We start from the raw sequence: 17979 nt of genomic DNA, 5'->3' as shown, positions 1-17979 counted from the left end.
TTCGTGGAAGCATTGTAAATCAGGAACTGCGACACAAATAAACCATATTAACCCATAAAAGCAAGAAAAATGTCACAATGCCCACTTGGATCAGCAGTAACTTTTTATGCAAATTGTCCAGTGTTTTATTTATTGTTACGTATTTAAATAACTTTTATAAAACACTTCATCTTCATAAATGTGGTCTTTTGGAAGATCAATAGTTTGGATTTTAGGAACAGCCTGCTGAAATTCTGTAATACAAAAATGCCTAAGCAAGCTAAATCTATCGCCAAAAAACCCGACCCCCTTTTTATAATCCATAAAACACCTTGACTTTTGGACAAAATATTACATTTGGATATGAAATCGACAAAATATTATGTTTGGCTAACTGGCATCAATTCAAGGAAGAACTGTGGCCTCTAAAAACAAGCAATTTCGTTAGGTTAAAATAAAGTTAAAATTTGATAAAAATAAAGTTAAAAAAATTTTTTTTTAGGTTAAAATAAAAATGGCCCTAATAATTAGTTCTTACAAACAGAAACTTTTTCATTGCAATATATAGCAGAAGGGGTAATAACTAATCTTCTTTGTTTAACACAAACTAGTGATTTTTCATACGATTTTCATGACTTTTACAAAATCTAGGCACTGGTCTAGAATCCTACCACAGCTTTGAAACAATTATTAAAGCAACCCACAATATTTAGGTTAGGGTGTCGGTTAGTATTTGGGTCAGGGTGGGTCAAGTATTATTATTTAATAATGATTAACCTACCCAAACCCAAACCCGCACCTTAACCCAAACATTGTTCAATAAGGTGGGATTTTAGACCAGCGCCAAAATCTATTTACTTGTGACACAAGACAACACATACATTATAGGTGTACTAGGAAACAGAAACAAATCTATAAAATTTTTTGGTGGAGATTGCAATTTATATAAATCTAAAGGCAACACACAGACAAACATGTGATGGTATTGTAGACCAGCTCCGATATTTCTAATCATTAAAATGTTAAGAAAACTGTTGCTTTGTTTTAAAATGATGATTCGTCGTGGTTTTGCTACGGTAGGTAAAAATAATAATTGAAGAAAATGACGGTACTCCTATTATAGATAATGTAGTATCCACCAACGCCCATGTTGTACTTATTTTGTAAATATAGGCATTCTTTCCTAGTATTAACACGAAAAATCAGTAAAAGTTGGAAAACACGAAATATAGTTGCAGCAAACAAGGTTTGTAAACTCACAAATTAGAAAAACAACAACAAAAACAAACCTTGAAAACAAAAGTACACTATCAATGAAATATATCTTGCTATAACGCCAACTGGTTACATATTCGTTATATTTACAGCAAAAGGGACGACATTTTATATCATTTAACCACCCGATCCGTTAGAAATCAGTGCATTTCTAAGCAAAAAGGTCTACGACAATCAGGGCATCCAATGGCAGAAAAGTCTAGACTTTTAGACCTTGAGGTCCTGGCAATGCACTGATTTGGACCTTTAGGTAAACTCCCGGCGTAGATTAATTAAAAATATTCATTAAAAGTTCAGAAAAGATAACAAAAAGTATGAGATAGGATTAATAACACTTGACCCACCTAAACCCTAACGCTAACCCGAATCCTAACCCAAATAATGTGCGTTATTTTAATAATTCTTTAAATGCTGGGGAAAAAAGCCCAAACTCGGATGGGCATAAGATGGTTTCTCGTCAATTGTATTTAAGATTATTACGTCACAAATTGAGGTATTGGGGCCTGAAGCGTTATAATTATTAAATTATCGCACATTATTTGGGTTAGGGCGCTGGTTAGCGTTTGGGTTTGGTTGGGTCAAGTATTGTTAAACTTAATCTTCTTATGCACATTTGTTAATGCAAATTAGTGCATTGTCCAAGACCTAAAAGTCGGACTTTTTGATCCTTTGAATGCACTGATTGTCGTATACCTTTTTGCTTAGAACTGCACTGATTTCTGACGGATGGGGTGAACGCTCACAAACCAAATCTGCATAGGGCTCACAATCAGTGCATTGTCCAAGACCTCAAGGTCTAAAAGTCTAGACTTTTCTGCCTTAGGATGGGCTGATTGTCATAGACCTTTTTGCTTAGATATGCACTGATTTCTGACGGATCGGGTGATTTAACAAAATAATGCGGATGTGCCTTGTGATTGTGAAGTAATTTTATATAATATTTTACAGTGATTCAAGGGGAAATGTTAGATTACCAATTTTCTCTATGACAAATTACCAAATTATGTATCTAATGAACCTATCTTACGGTTATCACGAGGTGATCTAATATTAAAATTAATTTTTGTCAAAATTTTGAACCAAATTAATGTTTTGTATTTCAGAAAACGTTTACTCTGTAAGTTGTTTTATTCCCATCGATGCCCGAAATTTTAGCAAAAAGTGTATTGCTACCACTGTCATAACCGATATTATATCACTAACCAGGGATGTACAATTAGTTGTATTCTTTCTACACTGATACCCGATGTTGTAGGCCTAGACAAAATGTACTACCGTCCGATATCAAATGTCGTCATACTTTCGATCAAATGAGCATTTAAGGAATTAAAACGTTAAATTTTTTTTTCTGGTCGTTGCGCTATTCCCGCCTAAAGGCATTTAAAGGAAACTGGAAAATTAGGGGACCGACCAAAAGGCTTCGCACTGCATGATGATCAAGGGCGAATCTAAGGCAAACGAGTCTATTTAGGCTAGGCAAATTTAAAAATTGTTCCCGCCTAATTGCGCTGATCTTATTTGGCTTTGTGTAGTTTGTTTTAGTCCTATTTAGGGAATCGTTACAGGCCAAAGGTGCTGTGCGTACGGTGTGGTATATTCTCCAATAAAAGTTTTTTACAACTTATTCATTCATCATTTTTTGAGTGTTTGTTGTTTTGATATTTTCGTCCGTAGGTTGTGTCGGACAGGTTTTTCTGATGACCAACCGCAACCTTATTCCGATCAGTGAAAAACACCACGGGAGGTTCTACAGCTTCGAATGTTTGATTTTGTTATAACTTTTTAATTATTAGATCGATTCAAAAATGCATAATAAAAAGAAAAAAATGCATAGATGTTACCAAGTGTAATAATAGACAATCACGTAAAGGCAAAAAAAAAGATATATAATGTTTAGGAAGATACCTTTGAAATGTTACATGTGCACGTCAAATATTTAAATTGTTGCAAATTATTTTTAGGTGTTTTTTGTTGAGGAGGAATTGACAGTGTTTGCCTGGTAAGGGATGAATATGAAATACTTTAACCATCTCTGCCTTTTCCGGTTAAGGCTATGTTTTTCAAGCTAAACTGTAGGACAAATGCGAAGACGTGGATAATTTCAAATAAATTAAATAATGCTAATGTGTTATAATTTGTTTAATTAAATAAGGTTTAGTGCATAAAATTATGTCACCAAGTTGTTATGCTTAAGTTTGCAGTTTTATTGTAATGCTGCTAACTCTCACGCATAGCATTTGAAAAGTAGCATTTAAAAATCGATAATTATCGTGTCTGGGAGTGAAATCCGTTTCGTGAGCAGAACTATCACAAACCGAGAGATAATAATAACTAAGCTCCGTCACGTCCAATTGGGAATTATTATTAGGCGGCGAATCTCCACGATGTACCTAACTTGTTATAATGACTATCATCATCAAGCCCCGAAGGCTCGCTTAGCTGAGTGACGCGTAAGCGATTTGACCTGTTCAAAAAAATTAAAAGTGTTACGGTAACTACTATTGTAGCAGTAGGCCTATACGTTGTTAACTTCTATACGTTGTTAGTTTTCCAGATAACACAAATGAAAACCAACTGTTTAAATTGAATTTTAAAATATAGTGTAAGCATATTGCTGGAAAATAAGACATTTTTTTTACAAAGCGAATGTTTTTGCAGTGTGTTGATTTAGCAAGTCTATGGTTGTAGGCCTTTTGATATATTCGCCAGTTCAGATATCGTCTATATTTATTAAAATAAATAAAAATGAATAAAACATTTAATAATTTGTTCATTTCACTTAATAGCAAGCTGTGATATTTTAGGTTAATATTTATTAAAAAAGAGATTTCGATTACCTAACAAATATACTAACTGGTCCCTTCTCTTCAAAAAATGATGTGGCTTGTTGCAATCTGGACGTTAATAGGCCTAACAACACTATCAGGTAAAACAAATTTATATTAAAAAGAATAAATGACCAAATATTGCAGATTTGGAATATTTAAAAATTTTTACAGCTATGTCTGGTGATAAGAAAGAAGTTTTTTGTGACAACGTTGAATTATGCGAGAGATCTGGAGTAGAAGTTTTTACGTTGGTTAAAAACGGGTCAGGCCCACCACAAGTAAGGTAAATGCAAAAAGTAAGCCGCCGATAAAAATTTATCAGTCCACCATTGGACTAAAACTGAAAAGAGCAACACTGTATTTTGCAAATGGTAACCTAATGATGACTAAAAGCGACGTGATAAGCACAGTAAAAATCGTACAAACGTAACGGCAAACCTATAGGTACGCCAAATAGCCTCGGGTTGGCGTTTGGAAATAACCATTTATTTTTCTGGTGTCAAAAAATAAATATTTTCACAGCAAAGTATGATTTAAGACCGGATTCAAATTAGGTTATTGGTACATCAAAACTTCAAGATTTGATGTTTCCGTTAGCATTGCTAACATTTCACTTTTATGCTTAGTTACCGGTACGTTATAAGAAAGACAAAGTGTCACTGTCACGTGTGTAAGTTAAGACTTATCAAAACCCGCAAAGTATGAGAAACCATTCAAATATTAGAAACACATTTTTTTTATTTTAACTTATGTTAACCTATAATACCAATTCTGCCACTGGTATTGCGATTTAAATTCGACATGTTCCTATAGGAAACGTTTTTCGGTTGTAACTAAATAATGTTAGTGTAACCAGTGACGTGCGGTGAGGATCCTGGATGGTGAGGCACTAATTTTTTCAAGCCACGCTTTTCTTTAACAATCACAAAAACGGTATCGTACTAATAAAAATAAAAAATTAGCGGCATGCTTTCACGTTTATTAGAAAAATGAAAACAACAAACAGGGAAAGTAGAAAAGGCAATTCCAGCAAAAAATTTAGGGAGGTGGGGGGCTGGGCAAAAAGTTTAAACTTTTGTTGTTGAGCTTTTGCCATTGTATGAACTGCGTATCGAACACAAATAAATACGCTAGCAAACCGTTTCGAGCAGCAACTGACTGAGTTTTAGCGCAATACTCAAAACCATTCAGAGTGCAAAATCAAAATGACTAAAAAGTAGTAAAAGTACATCAATAAGTATAGCGAATTTAATAATAACTAAATCGTTTATGACGTAACAGTGCATGACAATTGAACTACTGGCATGCCTGTGTGATCGACTTTTGTGGTACTGCTTATGATGCTACAAGACAAATATTATTAAGAGTACAATATTTATAAATTTTTAGGGGGTTATGGCCTCTGTGGCCCCCTGGCTGAGCCTATGACAGTCACACACCCACTCCTATTTTTACCAATCTCTTTGAAAGTTGCGTGTTATTTTTTTGTCCAGTCGTCTGATGCAAACCTTTTAAATGTGAAACCATAGAGCACTATGGTGAAACAGATTTGCCTTTATTTATGATTCTAACTTAAGATTGATTGAAAGTGTAAATTTTCCTCCATTTTAGTTTTATAAAGGTTTCATAGCTGGGACGTCACATTTGAGGCATGCCTCAAATTCTAGCTAAATTGTTTATCATGTTTTCCGAGAGAATTGGGAAAGAAAAAAGCACGCATAATGCAGTGTATAGCACTTCTGTGATCTGAGAGAGGCACAGTTTGGCGCTGCCTCACTTTGCGTATTTCAACGATTTTGAACGCTTGATATGAATAACGCAACAGAAATTTGAAAAAAATAAAGCACGCTTTTGGTATAGAAACGTAGAATTTGCGGGAGAGGGAGTATAGACTACAGCAGGGGTTCTTAAACTTTTTTTACCGCGGACCCCTAAAATTTTTTTTTGCTTTGCATGGACCCCGGTTGGCAAGAAATGCTCCAAAATGACGTCATAACATGACGTCACAATACAAATAGACTTCATAACTCTGTTTATTTTGGTCCGAAAAATGTGAAAGTTAAATGGAGTCTAACTATACATTCAGTGCAAAGCCGTTTAATTTTTAATTAAAATGTTTTCTTTGAAAAATAAATTACTTCGTACACTAGTTCTTTAATTAGGCCTTCATGGACCCCCTAAAACTAGTTCACGGAGCCCCAAGGGGTCCATGGACCCCAGTTTAAGAACCCCTGGACAACAGGAATTCATACAAATTAAAGCACCCAAAAACATGCAAATTGTTTAATATAAGTTTTGCTTTGCCAGATGTTGGCAGGTGAGGCACTGCCAGGGGAGGCACTGCCTCCCCTGCCTCCCCTGACCGCATGTTCCTGAGTGTAACTTAAATACAAGTTTAATGCATGTATCGAAAATGCATTAAATCATAGAATTATCGCCCAGCAAAGTATTCCAAAGACTTTATAAACACAAAACATACGATTTATGAATACCTATATTGCCTATAGTTGTGGTATTAAAATTCAAGTTTATGAGTTTATGGTAAACACCTTTAAATTTTCTATTACCAGTCGCTAATTTGAACAAAGACTTTTTTGTCAGATGTTTCGACTCTGCAAGTAACGCGTCGTGCCTTCTGCCGCACCGCAAGGCATGCAACCACGCCTCCTCCATCTTTCGTCAAGTTTATTCGCCGTGCGATGCTCGGTGTCCTGGTTATTACACATGCAGCCGCACGGGAAATTGCGTTGAACGCTCAACGGTGTGCGATGGCAACTCGTGTAACGGATGCCCGGAAGACGACGATGATTGGAAAACAGGTCGTTTGGAAAACGTGTAACAAATTTCATCGAAGAGGAATAGTTTTTTATGGCGTTTGCAAAGGGACGAAGCACCCGTCGCAGATTTTTAGTGACCCATTTATCTTAAAAAATGTAAATAAATATTTTCGGCAAAACATAGTGAGTGAAGCTACTGTTGTTTAAAACTATAAGGAATTGCTCTTATTTTATTTTGTTTTTCGTATTTATGCGACACATAAATTAACAAATCGCTTGTGACCGAAGCAACAGGTCCGTCATCCTGTTGTAGGGTGTAATAGTCAAAGCCGATAGAATTTCTGACACAGGAAGATACGCGACTCTTTTTAAGCGCTCTAAGTAAAATGCTTTATTCGATTTTGTACGCTATTTTGCTTCAAACTGTGCATTTCAGGTATTGGTTTCCAGTGTGTGCGAAACGGAAGGTTTTGCAGAATTCCTCAACAACTTTTGTGGGACAATGTTTTTGATTGCGACGATGAAGCTGACCTATGCTACTCCAGCAGTTCAGCTTACGATCGAGATCCAAGGTGATTAGTCAATCGATTTTTTGTGACGTCCTGACTAATTCTTTAAACTAGACGAGTTTAACTTTCTGATTACGAGAACAACCTTGTTGTGTACTGCAAAACTTTTCGACACCTTTTGATTTATCCCGAACTTTCCCTTGGAAAACAGTAACGTTGTTATCCCGCCACAGCGCTTTTAAGTATTACCTTTGTTTTTTTAGAGACTTGCGAAGTGTTACTGATTCTACCTTCAACAGCGCGAAATGCTTTCAGTGCTTAGATGGGTCTATGATAGTTCCACGTCGTAAAGTTTGTGATGGGTTGTTCGATTGTGCAGATTTGTCCGACGAATGTTTGTGCACAAGGAAAAAGCCCGAACTTTGTTCCAAGGTCCAATGGCAAACTGCAGAGTAAGAATCAATGAATGACTGACAGTCCTAGATGAACATTACAGAATTCATAACAGAATTGATCATATTCCAAATACATATAACTAACTATTTGTGTCCCTTTTTGGATATTTTTTCGACTGTTTGCATCCTGTTTATGATCTTTTTTCACAAAGTTCAATCTTAATGACGTAATGCGCAACTGTTCCATGTCATATTTAAAAGAAAAAGAGAAAGGTCCGACACACTGCTATACACTATTACTATTTGTTTTGTTACGCAGTTCGCCTAAAATATGCTCAGAGGGAGAAGTCTTATGCGAAGCCAATAAAACTTGTATGAATCGATCCGTAATTTGCGATGGGGTTCTGGACTGCAGCGACGGATCCGACGAAAGGTTACTTTAGCTAAAAACTATCGCATTTGCATTTCGCCTACACGTTTCGACGATGTTTCAAGTGACCGCAAAACAATCGCTTATATGCAATTTGAAACAAATACATCAACTAATTAAACAGACAAGTTTTCAATTAAAAAAGTGTTGCCTAAAAGTTGTTACTTTCAACTTGTTTTGCTAATTGATAACTATATGTTCTAGGTTTACTTATTGTGGTGGGACTTTGCCTTGTCGGCATGGAAAAAAGGAAAACGCTGGAGAAGTATGTAGGTGAGAGGTCTATTAATAAATTTGAGTTGGATTTTAATAATAAATATGTTAATAATTTTAAATTAGGTAAAACACAGCTTTACGTTAGATGGTAGTATGTTTACAAGCTACTGGTACGTTCTCTTAATATTGCCAATTAATCAAAAACTGTAAGCAGATATCGTACTTAATATCGATAAGATTGCAGGCGAAATTGCAGGCGACTTGTTTAAAAAAACCTTTAACACTCCAGGAATGTAAAACATGCTGTTAAATTTAAAATTTCATAGGAATTTTCATTCCCAACAAACTGCTTAGTGTTGTCGGCAATAAAACAAATTTCTTTAAAAAGAACGCAATACTTTAAATGATGTAGTAATAATTCCAAAAAAGTACCCAACCTCATGATATGCTACCAAGCATATGTTGGCTCAAGTTTAATAGGACATCGCGTAAACATTTGAGTTTATGTTTCGAAAGCCCAATATTAAACCCAATCAATAGAAAATGGCATTTCTCTACAGGTGTGAGAAAGAGTGTTCTTCACCGAGTGGAAAATTTTGCGACGGTTTCGGCGACTGTCCGAGCTCGGGCCCTGCTGGTTCCGAATGGGAAGTAGAACCGGGATTCCCCGAAGACGAGTGTGCAGGCAACTGTGACCAACCAGCAAATGTCACTTGTACAGTTCCTCATTGGCGACTTCCAACACCCGAACAGTTTACAATCGAGTGTGAAAAACAGGTATAGTTAAAACCTCTGGCAGTTTTAAACCTTAACACGTCATACTGGCCACAATATTTTCTGGCAAACAGCCTATGTGTAGACGCTGGGGGCCGATGTAATGTTTGCCTGTATTTTGTCCTAGTTCTATAAATTTTGTCAATACACAAAACTTTATAAATAAACTTTGGAGCATAATGGTTGGAGGTTGTAGTAAGATGTAATAAGAATATTAAAGTTCATACAGAAGTAGGTATCATCTTGAACGTTTCGAATAACTCTTTATTCATTTTCAACATAGCTATTTTATTATTCTTATTACGTTTTATAAATAAACATTGGTGGAAACTAAATAAAAAAATATAGTAAACGATATTAAGCAGAGAACACCAACGAATAACGGCGTTACTTATCCATACCTTAAAAGCACCATTACGTACAAAATATGGCTACAATAATGAATGAGCAGAGCCTTTTTGTGGCGTATAACAAACTAGCATATTGTCTTATTTATTGGTCTTCTTTCCGAAAAAAATCTACCAAATACCAAAATATCAGTGACGGTGACAGAACAATAAATTTATGGTGCATCCATAAGCCAATTCACAACTAAACTCGAAGCTGTGGGGAAGATTACACCACAAATTCAGCTGTCTCTTTTGTTACCCGTTTAGGTGCATATGCGACATGCGTTGATATATACGTGTTTTTAGCTTTGAATCAATAATGGTTTAAAAACGGATATGCGTTTACAAGTCAATCGGACTTTTACAAACTTAGCGTACAAGTCCTACATAACTCAAAATCGATTTTACTGGCGTGTTTTGACACCCAGGTGGTTTCATCTTCTATACTAGCGGAGATACACATAATGAACAATGCGGACGGATATTGCGACGGGAAAATCGACTGTGCAAATATGGCTGACGAGAGCGCTCAGTATAATTGCACGAGGTTCAACTGTCCCAGCAAGGGCTTGGTAAGCATTGAGGAGCACCAGGTATGCGATGGCGTGGTGAACTGCGATGACGCGTCCGACGAAAACCGAACTTTGTGCAAGGTTGATCGTTTCTTTTGTTCTTCGAGGCACGGTTCAAAGGTAAGTAGTTGCCGTTTTTTCAAAACGTAGAGAGCGATACGTACACCCAGTTATATGACTTTCATGATAATTTGCTTTTCGTCCCAATGTAATTAAATCACAAACTATCAAAACAGAGTGAGGTAAAAAATATTAATTTCTATTTAATCTGAAACTATATATCAGGGGTGGGCAAACTGCGGCTCGCGAGCCGCATGCGGCTCTCCGGCAAGTTTTTTGTGGCTCTTCTAGTCGAATCGTAAAATTCCAAATAAAAGTAAAGGCCACCAAGAGTACCGTTTATGAACGTTGTTCTCTTTTTATTTCTTTATTTAGGCCAGCATTTCGGTTATGACGTGGCACTAAAGAGTTAGTTGCTGCAAGCCAAATCAATTTCATTGCTAAGGTTTCTGAGATTACCAAATCAAACAAAAGACTAATATTGATAAATAATGTGCGTGTTGCTTTGTTATATGCAATTCTTTTATTATTGCTGAACTTGCATTATTTACCGGTTTTGTATTGAAGTATTTTTGTGGCTCTCTGGTACTTGTATTTTCTGCAAATGGCTCTTCGGTTGAATAAATTTGCCCACCCCTGCTATATATGTTTGCAATATAAGATTTTTCAAGAGCCTTTACAGCGTTTCACTATAATCTTATTAGAATTGGAATAATTTTGCAAACATTCGTTATAGAGTATAGACTATGCCATAATTTCAGTGATTATAAGATAAAAAAAAAACGATAAATGTATTTCGTCCATAATGGCATATCTTTTTAAGGCATTTACTTTCCCAACAAATCTTTTAGATTTTGCACCAACATTTGGTTCAGAATTAGCGAATAGTTTAAAAGATTGAATGATATTTCGATTCAAGGTATCCGTCCCTAATGACGTTGTTTGTGATTTTAACATCAACTGCGACAAAGCCGAGGACGATATGAATTGCACCAACGATGGGAGGTTTTATTGCGAGGATGGAAATCCCATGTTTGTTGCAAAAAACAAGGTAAAATCGGGCGTACAAGTCCAGAAGTAGGCCTAACATATTAAGTTATGTAAAAAGTAGGTAGGTCTATAATAGCATGGTGCATCATTTCGAAAAAATATTGTATTTACAAAGTAAATTTTTTGCAATGTAGTAGAGTGTAAATCGGTTAGAATTTAAAATTAAAGGTGAAATAGCGTCTTTCACTTAAAACACAAACTCTTTGTGTTGTTGCACTACTCCTTATTTGTAAACAGCTATTATACAACATTTCTATTTTAACCCTATGATAATAGTCAACCTTTTAAATAAAGCGCACAAGGCAGCAATATCGGCATAGTGTCGCCCTTATTGCAACAAGAAATTAAAATGAAATGAGTTAAAAAGAAAACTCCAGACTCGAACTGTTATAAAAATAGTTATTTGACGGGGTGCACGACTGCAAGGATTGGAGTGACGAATGTCCAAGCACCGTAATTACAGAAGGACTAAACGTACTTTCATCAAGAAAGGAACTGATCGGCAATTGGATGCTGAGGTCGGCTGTGTGGATCATGGCCCTGCTCGCCATCTTTGGAAATTCAGTAAGTGTAGCCTACTTCGGTTACTTTACATGTCATTATAATTAAAGATTGTCAAATGTACTTTGTATTTCTAGACAATATAGGACACTTTAAAACAACTACAAGTTGTAAGACTGACAAGTACGAGTTGGACATAATTATAAGGCCATCTGGTCAAATAAGTTATTTCACTTTGCAAGAATGCACATTTTGACTTTCAGTCCGGTAATTATAGCCAAAATGGAGCAGTCACTTCAACAATGTATTATTTTAAGTTATAATGTGTTTTATGAAGCCAGACTACTGTTGGGCCATTTCAAGGTTAATCCAGTTTTGTTAAAGAGTGATCAGGGAGTTTATATTACCTGGAGAGCTCAAGAAGCTATCGTTACTTTTCCTAAAAAGGTTGTAATTTTTGGCGAATGCAAGAAACTCACGAAGATGTTCAAACGTCGAGGAAACGCGTCGAAACGAGCCAATCACATGATCGTTCTTAATCTAGCTATTTCCGACCTGCTGATGGGAGTTTACCTTTTAATGCTCGGTATAGTCGGAGCCGTTTATAGCAACGTATACTGCTCCAAATCTCTAGAATGGCTTAATAGCAATGCGTGCACAGCGATGGGTGTTCTGGTATTTCTCTCAAGTGAAATGTCGGTGATGAACATGGTTTTGCTCACTGTTAGTCGTCTGTACTCAGTAACTAAGGTAAGAAATTTTCAATTACATGATTCTTTTTCTTACGTCGAAGGTCCTCAAGGATGAGCTTAACATTATTTTTGCAATGTGTGTACTATAAAAAACAGTTGAATATTCTAGATTAAGACACTCCATTTAAGAATAGATAAGTCTTAGAGAAACTTAAAGACAATTATGAAGAATATTACTGATATTTGTTTTTATTATCCTGAGAGATTCTTCTGTATGTTCTATTGTTATATAAAAAACAGTGAATGTTAAGTGCATTTTAAAGGGCGTGTATTTTTGCTGTTTCAGCCGTTTAAAAGTTCGACGAGCCCCTCAACTGGAACAATTGTCTTCCTCATTCTACTGGTCTGGATGCTATCGTTGCTGCTCGCTCTTCTCCCAACCAATATAACACTCCAAGCTTACTTCGTCGACGTGGCAAAAGTAAATGGCAACAACCCGTTGTTTGGGAGCTTGGTTGTTGATTTTCCCGACGCAAAAGACTTTGTAGAATCGTTGGTCAACTACTCACCCGTTTTTGCGACGCTAACTTCGCGCGACCTCGAGGAGCTGTCGCGTGTCGCGTCGTGGAAAGCGCTCGTTGACTTTTTGGACCAACACGCCCCCGGGGAAGATTTTTTCGGGATAGAACACTATTTTGGGTAAATTGTTTGCGTAAAAAAATGTTAGGACATACGGTTGACAATTCTTTAAATTTTGTGCTGTCCATAAGGCGCCTTACTTGTAATATGAAATATGTATTATAATTATGGATTATTCTTTGTTTTTGTTGTGGTCATGACTTCCTGGAGTAGCTTCTCAAAAAGCGCGAAGTTATTTTAATTGTCGTGAAGTTATTAAATCCGTTCGGTTACAAAGTTATATAGGTATTTTATTTAGTTTAAAACTCGCATATATTTTCTGCCTTTGCGCTGATTTGTTTTTAAAATGTTTAAATGTTTTTTTTTTTTGGGGGGGGGGTCATGCCCCATGCAACCTTAAGTGGTAAAAAAAAACCGCAGGTTGTGCCTGCCAAATGGAGTCAAAATAAATGTATTTGCTGCCTTAAACACTACATTGAAAAATCCAAACTTTTTGCAGGTACTATAGCGCCAACAGTGTCTGCATCCCTAACTTCTTTGTGACACGCAGCGACCGATCGTGGCCTTTCTCCTTGCCCATTTCCATCTTTAACTTTGTGGCCTTTTTATTTGTTGCACTTACCTATGTTGGCATTATGATTGCGGCACGCAGGGGTCAAAACGGCCAGGCGAGAGCAAAAAGTGTCGCACGTCGAAATTCAAGTGAGTATGGCCATAGTTTGGCGAAACAAGGATATGTTTTCAGCGTTCTAACCTGCCGTACACATAACGACTTGTTTGTTTGTTTGCAATAGAACTTCAACGCAAGGTACTCCGCTTGATCGCCACGGATTTCTGTTGTTGGATTCCCTTATCGATTATGGTGTTTTTAAACTTCGGCGGAGTGCAGATAGACAGTATTTCGTACGCAATATCAGCAATCGTACTTCTGCCCATCAACAGTGCGTTCAACCCGATCCTCTACTCAAACTTTATCGATAACCTGATCAGCCGACTAATCAAAAGTGGGTCGGCGTGGAGAACAAAGCAAACGGACTTGGGCTCCAATGACAAAAGAAACCAAATAGCATTACAGCAGACTGGAAAGACCGGACAAAAAACGACGGCAAATGGCAGCGGTAAAACTCCAGGCTTAGATCATCAAAATCCTCCCTATGTCGGCCCCAAACCAATGTCTGACTCGGCCTAGGGTCAAAATAAAATTGTTTACCTTAACTCTAGATTAAACATAACCACTGCACTTTGCCCATATGGTAATATACTATTTATAACCAAAAAGTCAAATAATCAAATATTTATAGGATTCGATATTCTGAATTCGTTTTTCTAGATTCCAAACCTATATTCTAGAAACCCTGGGATTACACTTTAAACATCCCTAGTCATAACAGATCCTTGAAGCAAGAACCTGTCTAGGAAGGTTTACCATATATGCTAGGACCAGAAAGTAAGCACGCTACCGTAATGACCATATATTACCGAGAAAACTGGCCGTCCATTTTCGAGACTGAAAGAAAAAAGTTAATGGGTGTCTTGATATTATCTTTAAACATAGAACCGGTTACTGAAGATCGTTGTGTATTGTGAAAAGAGACTATATTTGCAATGTGTTGTAATAATTAGTCGATTGACGACTTTTTACGTTTTTCGATGTTTGTGTTCTGGTTAAAATTCTTGATATATTGTGTTCCAATGCTTCAATTTGTTTATGGTAAGTAATAAACATTGGGAATAAATTGATAAAAAAACATAAAGGACTAAGGTACTAACAAGTCATAATATAAGCGCTTTCATTTTTTAATAGCAGAGCTTCTCATCACAAATGTTGCTTGACTACTGTAGCAAAATTCTATTACAGATTTCAAAGCCTTGTTTCCTTTTCATTTAGCCCCAAAACGTATTATCGGTAAAATAAAAGGGTCGATCGAAATAAACTTTTTTATCAAAAGTAATAAATATATTTTTGCTACAACAGAAAAGGCGTTAGGCCCTACTTGGTTTATATGCTTCTTTCTTAAATATTATTTTTCAATTTAAACGAAATAAACGATAATATTTTTAGTGCTTTGCCCGGGTTGTAAAGGGGTGGAACGTTTTGGGATGTTGGAAACTTTCCTGGAAAGTTTCCGGGAATTTTGAAGGAACCGAGAAAAATGGGAATATTGGGAATTTTGAAATTTGGCATTTATTATGTTTAAAACATTTGTTAAATATTTCATTAACCAGAAAAAATATTGAAAACCTATCTTGAGCTAGACGAGCAGGAGGAGATGCTAACCGGCAGCAACTGGTACAGGGGTCGGCAACCTTTTTCTAGTTGCGGGCCTAAACCAAACTAAGAAAGGTCTCTGGGGCCGCACAATAAGTTAACGAAGAATTGTGTTATTAAAATGTTAGAACAACTGTATATCAGGCGGGAGCGTTTTTTTGCACTTAAAGACGTGTTTAACTACATTTAATGAGGCAGTAAAGTGTTGGCGCAAAGCGCGAAAAAAGCGTTTGTTTGGTGTAAAATTCGAGTCCACACGTCGTCATCCATACAACTAATGAAAAGTGAAGAAACGAGATAACTTTATTGGTAATTCAATATTTGCTAAGTTTTCAAGTCTGGGTGTACCTGGCGAGCTGAGTGCGATTTTTTTTTGGAATATCTGTATTTCTTTTAAATTTCAACCGGATGTATGAAAGATCAACCGGATGTATGAAGATAATTCGCGCATAGCGGGAAAGGTTTCGCACTTACGTAGTTAAAATAGTCAAAAAGTATGGGAAATGGACTCGTGTCTATTTTGTCAAATAGGCGGCAGGCCGGATGAATTACTTTTGACGGGCCGATCCGGCCCGCGGGCCGTAGGTTGCCGACCCCTGGAACTAGTACAACGACTTTGTAACTGACAAAACAACAAATGTTAAACATTTAACAACCGTAAGCTGGGGATATTTTAGCCCAGACCGGTCTGTGTTGTTTGTAAAAAACAGATTGGTTTTGATTCATTTTTGCAGTTAATAAACTATACCAGGGTGGTCCAACGTTGACAGCATCGCGGGCCACAATATTTCTTGCATATTCTTTGCGGGCCACAAACATAAGGTTACATTCGTACGACGGCGTGAAACGTCACAAATAATCGTCCAAGACATATAAGTTTCACAAACTTGCTACTATCGTCGAACTTGTGAGCAATGAAATCGTAGGGTATGAGACTGTGGAAAATGGTGCGCGCGAAGCGCGAAAATTTTTGCGTATTTGACAATACTTTTCAGTTAGAAGACAGCATTTTATAAGCGTAGAATGTTTACGGAAACAAAAAAAATTATGAGAGATGTTGCATACTACACAATCGCCAAATACAAAGACGTTTTCGTTTTGCGCAAAAAGGTTTTAACCAGATCAATTTAGCTGAAATTTTATCTTGGAATGGGTCAGCGCGTTAGGCTAAGGTCACAGTGAAAACCTGTAAAACAATACTTTACAGCAGCGCAATATATTTTATCGTTCATTTACTTTAAAAGTGACAAAAATAGTAATTTATATAGGGTCTTTGTTTTTATATTATGTTCATATTTAAACGTGGGAACATAAAACGCAAATATAACTTATAAGGTGGCAAAAAAAAACATTAAAGAAAGTTTCGTATAAGACTGCGGCTCAAACCAGTCATTAATTATAACACATACCAAACTTGGCGTCCTTGCTACTCCCTGGATGCGAATTTAGTGAGCGATAGGAAACTGGTTTATTTCATGGTATAACTGGAAAAATGTAATGATGACCAAACAATTGCAGTATTCTTACTGTTCGTTTGTCACTTAGATTTCTTTGATTAAACAGTCAACGGTACGCAGTGCAATAATTCAACAGTCCTCGCGGGCCACGAAAAATGATGTCACATGTGGCCCGCGGGCCTGGGTTTGGACCACCCTCAAGTAAACCATGTGTTTGTATGTTATTAAGTATTTTAGTTAGTACTTTTAATCTAAACAGTTTAAGGGCATTATTTTCCTGTTTCAATATCAAACTAAGAATGTTTTAAAAGTTTCCGAAAATTTCCTAAAATTCCCGTTAATTGCCAAAATTTCCATGGAAAAGTTCGGCTCTGAAAATTCCCGGGAATTTTGCAACCCTAGCCCGAGCGCTTTGCAATGACGTTCGTTAATGGTTTTAGACTCCAATTCAGTGGCAAATTCGCGCAAAGCTTAAACCTAGGACATTTTGTTAGGTTGCTTGTTTTCTGACATGATGTTAAACGGCAACTTTTTGACGCCATGGGTGAAAGTCTCATGACGTCTTAAAAAATCGTGGGTCGACCTCTTGTGGTGACTGCTCCAATCCAATATTATTGGAAATCTTCAGCGGAAGCTTGTCAGCCTTAACTAGTACGAGCTCCGAAAGGCGTCTGCTGATGTAACACAGATTAAAGCTGCATGTAACTTAGGTCACAGTTATGGGAAAGTGGTTTAAGTTAAACAGGACTTATTTTTGTATGACATTGAAAAAGTGTGCCACAACTAGGCTTAAGTGCGTTTCACCAGAAGAAAAAGGTCAGCCATCTTGCTAGGGAATTTTCTGTTCGCAAACGATCTAATTTGAATTGCTTAGATATTTTAACGAAAAATATTAGTGTGTGTAAGGCATGTTCGCCCTTTATACTGTTCGTTTTGTTTTACAAGTCTAATTTAGGTCAATATAAACCAGAGAGAATTTATGAACTGGTTTTACAGAAATTTTACCCAAACCGTAACCAAACCTGATTCTTTTTTAGAAAAAGGCGCATTTTTCTGTATAGTCGCTTGTTGCAAAACTACGACCAAATGTTACAAGTCAACGTCGCCGATAAAACTTTTACAACTGAAGGAAGGCACCTGTAATGCAAATGACAGTTCTAGTTCAAC

General features: G+C 36.6%; 1 protein-coding gene across 1 annotated transcript; it reads left to right on the top strand.

The window, feature by feature from the left end:
* The first annotated feature begins 4255 nt into the window (after positions 1-4255).
* LOC146161033 (uncharacterized) lies at positions 4256-14275 on the top strand. The gene is made up of 12 exons (XM_083385072.1): positions 4256-4365; positions 6684-6901; positions 7296-7431; positions 7632-7820; positions 8970-9186; positions 10001-10264; positions 11124-11255; positions 11654-11818; positions 12203-12505; positions 12794-13146; positions 13586-13788; positions 13881-14275. The coding sequence occupies exons 1-12, from the start codon at positions 4256-4258 to the stop codon at positions 14273-14275; spliced, it is 2685 nt and encodes an 894-aa protein (XP_083241198.1).
* The last annotated feature ends 3704 nt before the right edge of the window (positions 14276-17979 follow it).

The sequence above is a fragment of the Ascidiella aspersa genome, chromosome 3 (genome assembly GCF_963924565.1).
Source record: "Ascidiella aspersa chromosome 3, kaAscAspe10.2, whole genome shotgun sequence".
Taxonomy (NCBI): Eukaryota; Metazoa; Chordata; class Ascidiacea; order Phlebobranchia; family Ascidiidae; genus Ascidiella; species Ascidiella aspersa.
Note: the sequence above shows the minus strand (reverse complement) of the source record. Positions and strands in the feature narration are given on the sequence as shown.

Excerpts from the sequence above, each read along its gene's own strand:
- LOC146161033 (XM_083385072.1), top strand. The coding sequence starts at position 4,256 with ATGTCTGGTGATAAGAAAGAAGTTTTTTGTGACAACGTTGAATTATGC. Across the intron at positions 4,366-6,683 it reads TCAGGCCCACCACAAGTAAG|ATGTTTCGACTCTGCAAGTA; the intron begins GTAAATGCAAAA and ends CTTTTTTGTCAG. Across the intron at positions 11,819-12,202 it reads TCGCCATCTTTGGAAATTCA|GTTGTAATTTTTGGCGAATG; the intron begins GTAAGTGTAGCC and ends TTTCCTAAAAAG.